Source organism: Lampris incognitus, chromosome 5 (assembly GCF_029633865.1).
Source record: "Lampris incognitus isolate fLamInc1 chromosome 5, fLamInc1.hap2, whole genome shotgun sequence".
In the NCBI taxonomy this organism is placed as follows: domain Eukaryota; kingdom Metazoa; phylum Chordata; class Actinopteri; order Lampriformes; family Lampridae; genus Lampris; species Lampris incognitus.
The window spans coordinates 53,700,901-53,710,279 of NC_079215.1; the positions used below are offsets into that span (position 1 = coordinate 53,700,901).

The 9,379-nt window shown below is 45.8% G+C and overlaps 1 protein-coding gene across 1 annotated transcript; it reads right to left on the bottom strand.

Annotated features, from left to right (window-relative positions):
• Positions 1 to 2,225: 2,225 nt before the first annotated feature.
• On the bottom strand, positions 2,226 to 9,161 carry smim14 (small integral membrane protein 14). The gene is made up of 5 exons (XM_056279826.1): positions 8,889 to 9,161; positions 8,165 to 8,257; positions 7,069 to 7,117; positions 6,752 to 6,906; positions 2,226 to 4,531 (listed from the first exon to the last, which is right to left on the bottom strand). The coding sequence occupies exons 2-5, from the start codon at positions 8,237 to 8,239 to the stop codon at positions 4,493 to 4,495; spliced, it is 318 nt and encodes a 105-aa protein (XP_056135801.1). The 5' UTR covers positions 8,240 to 8,257; positions 8,889 to 9,161; the 3' UTR covers positions 2,226 to 4,492.
• Between the last annotated feature and the right edge of the window lie 218 nt (positions 9,162 to 9,379).

Sequence of the window (9,379 nt, forward strand, 5' to 3'; positions counted from 1 at the left end):
ACACCTGCACGTGACAGCTTTTTACACGGAGTGGCTGATGCGCCTGCAGCTACCACACAGTCCTTGGCAGGGGGTGGCCAGAGTCCAATGGCATGGAGAACCAAGATGATTGGAGACCACCCTCTTTTGCAGCTTTCATCCACCTTCACTGATGTTGTGACATGGAGACATCCTCTGCCAGTTCTGTCGTTGAGGTATTTGGTGGATCGCGATTCATCTAGAACCTGACCTCCCCCTTGACCGATCCGCCTTTGGTGATCCTACCAGGAGCCAAGCTCCGGGCGGCATAGCTCTTGAGATCATTGGTCCATGCAAGCTTCTCCACCACGGTAAGGTGGCGATCCAGGAGAAGACAATAAAAAATACAGTTGCATAATGACCGAAACTGGCACAGTTGCGTCACAACCGAAACCAGCGATCGGTTTCATATGCAAAATGACCATTAACTAGAGTTTCGATGGCCATGTGTGCTATTCACAGAGGACTAGGGAATAGTTGCATATATTGCTTTGTTTGTTCCAGGGGACCTGATCCTTGGGATGGGCCAACTTCTGGCGCAGGGTGTTTTTGGGGTTGAAAGCAACCGAGATGCAGTGTTTGGAAAATACACTTCTCAACTGCTCGTGACGGAACTGACAGAATACATGTGTGTGAATGAGAGGGAGGACAGTGGAGTGGTGAGGATGCAAGGAGTAGAGGTGGCAAAGGCGTATGAGTTTAAATACTTGAGGTCAACTGTCCAAAGCAACGGGGAGTGCAGAAAAGAGGTGAAGAAGAGAGTGCAGGCAGGGTGGAGTGGGTGGAGAAGAGTGTCAGGAGTGATTTGCGACAGAAGGGTACCAGCAAGAGTTAAAGGGAAGGTTTACAAGATGGTTGTGAGACCAGCTATGTTATATGGTTTGGAGACGGTGGCACTGATGAAAAGACAGGAGGCGGAGCTGGAGGTGGCAGAGTTGAAGAGGCTGAAATGTTCACTGAGAGAGACGAAGAAGGACAGGATTAGGAACGATTATATTAAGAGGGACAGCTCAGGTTGGACGATTTGGAGACAAAGCAGGAGAGGCAAGATTGAGATGGCTTGGACACGCGTGGAGGAGAGATGCTGGATATATTGGGAGAAGGATGCTGAATATGGAGCTGCCAGGGAAGAGGAGAAGAGGAAGGCCAAAGAGGAGGTTTATGGATGTGGTGAGGGAGGAGATGCAGGTGGCTGGTGTGACAGAGGAAGATGCAGAGGACAGGAAGAGATGGAAACGGATGATCCGTTGTGGTGACCCCTGACGGGAGCAGCCGAAAGAAGAAGAGTTTGTCTACATTTCGCTCCTGGGTGCTGCAGCACCCTCAACACTCCTAGTTCCCACGGCCTTAAGATCAAGAGTAGAATCAGGAAGGACAGAAGATAAGAAAATTCAAGAAAAACATATGGGTTCGCTGTGTGCATCTAAAAGTGGGAGTGTTTTCATCTCTCTATTTCACTTGATTTGAACTGCACTAATTACTTTTTAAGTATCTTAGTTTTTGCACCTCTTGTCTGTACTTTTGCACTTTTTAATTTCAAATCTTTCATCATTACTGTATTTTTGTTACTCTATAGGGCCCACTGAACTGCCCCGCAGTGTATGAAATGTGCTGCACAAAATTTGCTTCGCTGCACTGTGTATTGTCGCCCCTGGGCCTGGTAGGCTCGATTGGTAATCCACCCATGACCGTAACCATCATTAAAAATTTCTGACTCGTGCTGCAATAGACCTTCTGTCAGTTCGGACCAGACTGGTTAGCCTCTGTTGCCCTCAAGCATCAATGAGCCCCGGGCGCCCAGCACCCTTCGTTGGTTTGTCCCTCCTCGGACCACCGTCAGTAGCTACTCACTACTGCTGGCCGGGAGCACCCCACAAGCCTTGCCGTTTCAGAGATGCTGTGACCCAGTCGTCTGGCCCGAACAATTTGGCCCTTGTTAAAGTGGCTCAGGTCTTTACTCCTGCCCATTTCTGCTGCATCCAACGCGGTGACCACGAGAACTGGTTGTTCGCTAACCATCTAGCCTACCCAGACCCTGACATGTGCCCTTGTTTGGGTATGACCGTTGTTCAGTTCACCTGAGTGGTCATAATGTTTTGGCTCATCAGTGTAGCTTCCTTTTTCATGGTTACCAATGTATATCTTTGAGTTTAGGAATAACAAAGACATTTTTTTTTTTGGCAACAGAATACACCAAAGCAACACCGGTCTGTTTAACTTTTATTTGTTTTGTTAGCAAAAGTGCATAGTTGGAGCCCTTTATCTTGGATTAGTAATTACAGTGTTAACTGAGGCCTCCTGTGTGATCAGATAAAAGTCCATGTATATCGTGTTCATGTCAACAATTTAACGACGGTTTCCTTTTATATTTGGCCGTGTCCCTTCCCTCTTACCCCACAGCAGAGGTTTACTGACAAAGCTGAGAGAAATCAACAGGAGAGGAGTAGTTTAGGGAATTTAAATGTAGCCTGACTCACCAAGGAAATACATCTACTATAGATTATTGCAACAAACTCCCAAACTTTTTTTTTTTTTAAGTGGCTAATGAACTTTCATGGCACCTGATTTAGACCATTCCCATAGGCTTGCAAATGTTACGTCTTTCGCACAGAGCAACCTGATGTTAAGGACAAATCTTTTCTCCGACCTGGAATGTTTCACTTGATTCATGGCCACATTCCCATAGCAAAGACAAGAAGAGCGTTCCAAGATCAGAGTATGACCCCCTCCAAAATACATCTACAAATACATTTGAAATGGGCTCAGAGTTCTACAAATCTCTACCTGCGTGAAAAATGAATGACTGATTTTGCTTAACGGTACATTAGGTGAAGTCAGTAATGACTAAGTCCTGGCACGCAACCTGTCCCCATACTAGAAACAAAGCTGGCCAACAAGTGGATCAGAGAGAAGATTTCAACTGTGCAATCTTTCATAGCTCCCCTCTCATTAGGATCACAGCTTGGAAACGACCTGATCTTCTCACCACACCAGCCAAATTTCCCCCCCCCCCTCCTCTTCAGATTTCATCTCAAGTTTTAGTGTCACACATGGACTGGTACAAAGTTCCAAGACAATTTTTCTTTTCAAATCCCTGTCATATTTACTATTCCAGCATACTATATTCAGCTTTCAAGTAGGAAATGGGATCTATAAATGTAATGCCAAACCACATCAGTCCTAGTCTCAAGATCATCAAAAACATACAATCAGGACAACACATCAGCCAAAGGAATTAACATACCATGACAAAAATGACTAAATCTTACATTTAGCTACTAAGTAGACAGTGTCTCTATACATTTATTACTGCTAGTTTTTTCCATTTTACTGATTATATATATATATATACACACATTGTGCATATATATACAATATACACACATATATATATATATAGAGCGCGAGAGAGGGGAGAAATAGCGAGAGCGAGCGAGCGAGAGAGTGAGTATATTACAAAAGTAAAATTTGTGTCAAGTATAATTTCTACATTGTAAATGTTCCAGCCAAGAATTTTGAACCCATTCTATATATTAAGTATCAAGCAATGATAGTTTTACCATAATAATCCACTGATAGTACTCATTTACTTATTCCAAATTTACTGTCCCAAATGACTCTCAAGCAAGTACTCCATTTTACCCATAGTTTGAATTATTCATAGGTAAGGCCTGCTCATAGTTACTCAACCAATCATATCAAAGCACTTAATTATGTCCAATGTGCCAAATCTGACATAAGTGCTGACTGGTTGAGTAACTACAGGCAGGCCTACCTACGCAGGGTTACCATGAAGAACTCTAGGACCGCTTTTGAGTAACCATAATTTTCTTGGACCCCCGTTTATCGTTCACCTAGTTGCAATCTGCACAAAAACACACTCCTTTATGTTCAATTCCATATGCTGGGGTAAAAAAAAAAAAAATTAAGTATACAATTCAAATATGGCACTATTTTAGATAAACAATTGCAATATTGTCTCGTATGAAATCGTAACAGGCACTAATGAGTGGCGTGACTTCAAAAAGGGGAATGTATCTGGTATACGTTGAAGAACCCTGATCCCCTACTGTTGAGCATGCGCTGAAACAACAATCTAATTGCCCAAAAATGGAAACGGTAGTCTCCTCATCTTTCACCCCATGTGATGTTATTCCTTCATTTTGACTTCATGTTCAAATCTCATCAGTAAAAACCTTCGCCGGCGTCGGGTGGGATAAATGTGACAGGTCGAGAGAAATAATTTCATTCCTTTCGATTTAACAAGTGTAACTTGAGTGACAATTAACAGACGGGTCCAACAGAGCAGCAGCGGATCCCAACGCCCCACCCACAATAACCAGGGATTAGAAAAAGGAAAGAGCAAGAGACAATTTAAATGAACGCTGACAGATTTTGACAGTCTTGGTCGTAGTAGCTAGCTGTTGGTGCAGTCAAGATGGAGGGGTTGAGCACTTGTTCTCTGGCTCCACTGCTAGTCAACAGGTGGTGCCGGGGGCTCTTGGTTATGGCTCTGCAACCAAAGACAACAACAAACGAGGTCAACTGAAAAGCCACCCTAGAGGAGAATACTCTCTGTGGTGAAGTCTACAGTGGCAAAACAACAAGCATCTCCATTTGCGAGCAACAATAAAGACAATCTTTTAGACATCATCCACACAAGTTGATCTTTAGTGTCTAGATTTTCATGTCAACACATAAATAGTCCCCGCTTGAACTGTGCTCAGACATTGGGACTACATAAGTACATTTTGTTTTAGGTTTGGCTAGATTATTGAACTGGTAATGTTGAGCTTGTGATCGGTTTTCAAGGCGCAATAAAGATGCAATTGTAAGCCAAGGTAGACTGCATCAACATTCGGCATCAACACCAGATATCGAAAAAGGACAAATGCAAGGGTGTCCCGGTAGCATAGCAGTCTATTCTGTTGCATAGCAACGCAGGGATCGCCGGTTTGAATCTCCGTGTTGCCTCTGGCTTGGCCAGGCATCCCTACAGACACAATTGGCCGTGTCTGCGGGTGGGAAGCCGGATGTGGGTATGTGTCGTGGTCGCTACACTAGTTGGTCGGGGTGCCTGTTCAGGGGGAGGGGGAAGTGGGGGGGGGATAGTGTGATCCTCCCACGTGCTACGTCCCCCGGGTGAAACTCCTCACTGTCAGGTGAAAAGAAGCGGCTGGCGACTAATGGCGACAAATGCAGCAGTTACCATTACTACTGCCCCATTCCTCCATTTTGTTGTTGTTGCAAGAAATTCAACAAGGTCCCACGATGTGAAAAAAGGTATTTTCCTTCTTGTCATCTCTCATCTGCACTTAATACACATATTTAACACTAGGCTCTAGCAATTCACACAATTTATTTTTTGTTTGTATTAATAATTTTTCACCCTTCGCTTGCGGGTGTACCCCAACAAAAACGTCCAATGAATGCGGAGCAAGGTTGAGAGAAGACAAGGGATCTAACACCAAACTTAAACTAGCAAATAGCATATCAAGGTCCACATTCTTCTGCAAACACTGTTATTGGCCGTTAGTCAAATCAAACTCCCTCCCTTCACAAAATCCCACCTGACCCTTCCATTCACTTGGAAATATGTCAAATCGATGGTTTTCAGTCCTCTAAATGCCTTTTTTTTTTAACAACTGTTAAAGAGAAAATGCAGTCAAAATACTTATTTCCACAACTTTACATTGTGGATTTCTGCAATAACAAGTCAAACACAAGGAAGTAAAAGTCACAATATGCTGACGGTTACTTTGCGATGTTTGTAGATCCACGCTTCCAACTCGAAAAAATCAACAAGTCTCGGAAGACGTCTTTTACTTCCGTCATGTCTTGACGTCAAATCCTTCGGACCAATATTCCAAACTGGAGTTCTGCAAAATCCCTTGCTCACACAAATGAGGTGCTGGCCAGGTTGGAGGGGCGGAACCAAGCCCTGGATCCAGGTAGACGGGGCAAGACGTTTGGTGGAGTGGAGGAGACCGGAGTCAGTTATAACACCAAGAAAGTCAACAGTCTTATCTACGGGGCCTCTTAGGGTGGAGTCCCAGGGGCACGTCACTGAGGCGCGAGCACGACTTTTTACTTCTTTGGTGGCGTCGTTACCGATGAGGACTGCTGATTAACATCATAACGATTATGCAAAAGTCAATTTTCATACAGTAGCGATGGCAACCAGTTACAGTGGTTAAGTTTAGGCTTGAGGTTAGGTAGTGGGGTCAAGTTTAGGGTCGAAGTGAGGTAGTGGTTAAGTTCAGGGTTAAAGTTTTGTTGTGGTTAGTGGTGATGCTGCTGCCGGGGTGAGCCTAGAAAAGAAGACATGGACAGGACATGCTGGTTGCATGCTATGTGTGCCACATCTCAAAGTTGAGTTTCATCCTAGATGCAGGTAGGCAGGGGAGGGGGGTTGTAAGACTGATGGTCCTGCCAGTCAATCATGGCTTATCAACACCAACATACTCAACGTGGCAGACTAAGTGTTGCACTGAGAAGTTCAGGCTGGTTGGAAATAATCAAAAAAGATTTAATGATGCTTTCTGTAGGGGAAAATAAAACATTTCACAAATATTGACTTCTTACATGCCGGGGACACTTTGGAAATTAATCAAAAATGACTCCAGGTGCTCTTTCAATCATCAGTTCATTAGTGGCGGCCGAGCTAAGATAAAGAAACACACATTAGAAAACGAGAAGAGTGACTAAAGGTATGCTTGTAGTGCAAACTGACATTGTGAGGGCCAGTAGGTTTGCCTGTGGGACGTGGACCCCTAAGGCCAGGTGGACGGAACAGGAAGAGGAGCAGGGCCAACACCATCCAGCCCATCAGAACCATGGGGAGGGTCAGGTCTCCGTCTCCTTCAGCTAGTCCACTGGGACCGGGAACTAAAGAGACAAAGACGTAATCGCGTGATGACACCGACATCGCAACATTCACACAAACATTTTAAATTAGCGATGTGAGCGTGAGGCCATGTGTCAATGCATCTCTACAAATGTGAGGTTATGAGACCATGTCCAGGGTGAACCCCATGAGGAGATGCGTACTTTCCTGAAGGCACTCTGTATCCGTACAGTAGGACTGGGATTGCCTGAGCTGAAATATAGTAAGACAGCAAAAAGTGAAAGCAGCCATTAAAAAGGGAGTAGGAGGAAATTATCTTTCCATTCTCACATTCCGAGTATCTGGTTACCGCCGGCCTCCTTTCGAGAGGGAAAAAGGTACAGGTGGTATACAAAATGCACACACCCTAAAACCAGTTTCTTTGTAGGTATGATGGAATTATATAACTTATACAAACAGCATCTCAAAAGCCCTGTTAGTGTGTGCTCCCAAAGGACACAAGCCATCTTAAAAAAACAAAAAGTAGTCGCACTTATCCACATTGATAATGTAAATAAGCCGTTAGAGCGCAGCGTGTTGCTCTTTCGCTGTTCTGTTCAAGACAACTTCAATACAAACTGAGGCTTTTGTTGTTTGGACAACACCCTTTCCCCTCCACTGCCCAATCAGGAAGTCCTGAGAGCTTCGCTGAGCCAACTACAGCTCACCACGCTTCTTAAAATCCACAGACCGGAGCCAACTAGGCCACCTGGTTACAGGCAACTAGGGGAAATATATCTTTATTTGTCTTAAAAGATTCCCATGACAGAGAGCTGATCTCAACCATCTATGTTTCAGTCTTCTACATGTTCACGCCTCTCCCTTTGCTGGTATGAAGGACGGACGGATGCACCCTTATAACCAGACCTGACAGTGCAGCACTGAAAAACCTGTTGGCATGTCTGGCACCGAGCTGCTTGGCTGTGAAAAACAAACATTAAGCAGGAACCAGGATGTGCCGTCTCAAAGCCTCTCAGTGTGTCTTCCATTTGTCCCTCTCCCCTCCGGTCTTCTCGGGACTTTCCATCTAGTTCACTCTAAATTTAATCACAGATACCGCTTCGTGACTTTACCCAAGAAATGTTTTCTTCACATGGGCTCTCAAAACTTCCTTTGGATCCGCTGTAGCGGTCCAAACCCTCCCACGATTAAGTCTCATTTGGATTTCAACAGACACAACAACGTCAAGGTTAGGATAGATGAAACCTCAACAGGCCCTCTGGATAAAGGGGAATTTTCACCCCCCCCCCGGTCACTTACCAGGTTTATGAGTCTCCTCATGGCATACTCATGGGAGCAGATGCACTCGCAAGGGTCGTAGCCTCCCTCCGCCATGTTAAAACAGATGGTCCCCTTGAAGACGCCAAAAGGTACAGGAGACAAGAGATGAGCGAGGGTACTGACTGCAACACCGGCCGTTAGAGCAAGTAGCTATGATTTGCATGATGGGTTACGGGGCAGAGCCAGTTTATAAAGTGGCTGTCAGCAGGCTGGGGGGATGGGGGTGGGGGGGTGACAAACCAGTAGGTTACAGAGCATGCATACACAGTATTTACTGTGCAGTTTCCTCGGTTCTCTCTGGATCCGGCCCAGTTTTGCAAAATCACAGCTGGCGTGGGACACACAGTGTCAAAAGACTAAGGCTGACATGGACTATACGTGCATTGAGAGAGAGAGAGAGAGAGAGAACTGTGCACGGCTATGAGCAAAACTAACAACCCCTGATTTACACGCAGAATTGGGACGCATTTATAAGCACAGCCACACCTTGAATATCACTCGCCGAACGGCTCCCAAAACCCGACATGCCATCACATAAAGCCCAACCTGGGGGCAACGCGACCCAGTCCCCGCCAGCCCAGCCAGCGCGAACGCCGCTTGCGTCGCCGACGAGCCATTTTGACAATCTGTGCTCGTTTTGCGCCCCGCACCAAAATAATTGGAAACAGACGGTGACGGCAAACGGACCAACGAGTTGACTTACTTGAGAATCGCGTGCTTCCAGTGGAAAAAGGCGTTTTGTTTTTGTCTTCTTTCCCTTTTGGTCGTTTACTAGTCTCTCCCCCCCCCTTTCCCCCTCCCCCGTGTGTTTAAGCCGTCGTCGGTTGCCTCGCGAAAACCCGCTCCCGTGTCGGAGGCGAGACAAACACCGAGCGTCTGTGTTGGGTTTGACACATGTGAGGCGAGCTGGCGGATTGAACACGCGAGATATCCGGGAACCCGTTGTTGGCAAAGCGGCGCCGTCGCATTGGGCGACGGGCTTTTAATTGATTGGCTCGCCGGCCAAACAAAATGGGGGCCTCGCGGATCGTTTACGAAACAATGCAGCCGCCAATCATCCGGCCGGCAGACGTCCTCGAATCGAGACGGCGGCGCAAGTCCGTAACCACCGCCGCCCCCCCCCCCAAAAAAAAGAAGGAGAAGAAGAAAAAAGCAGGCGATGAAACAATGTATAACAATGTATCAGATGACAAC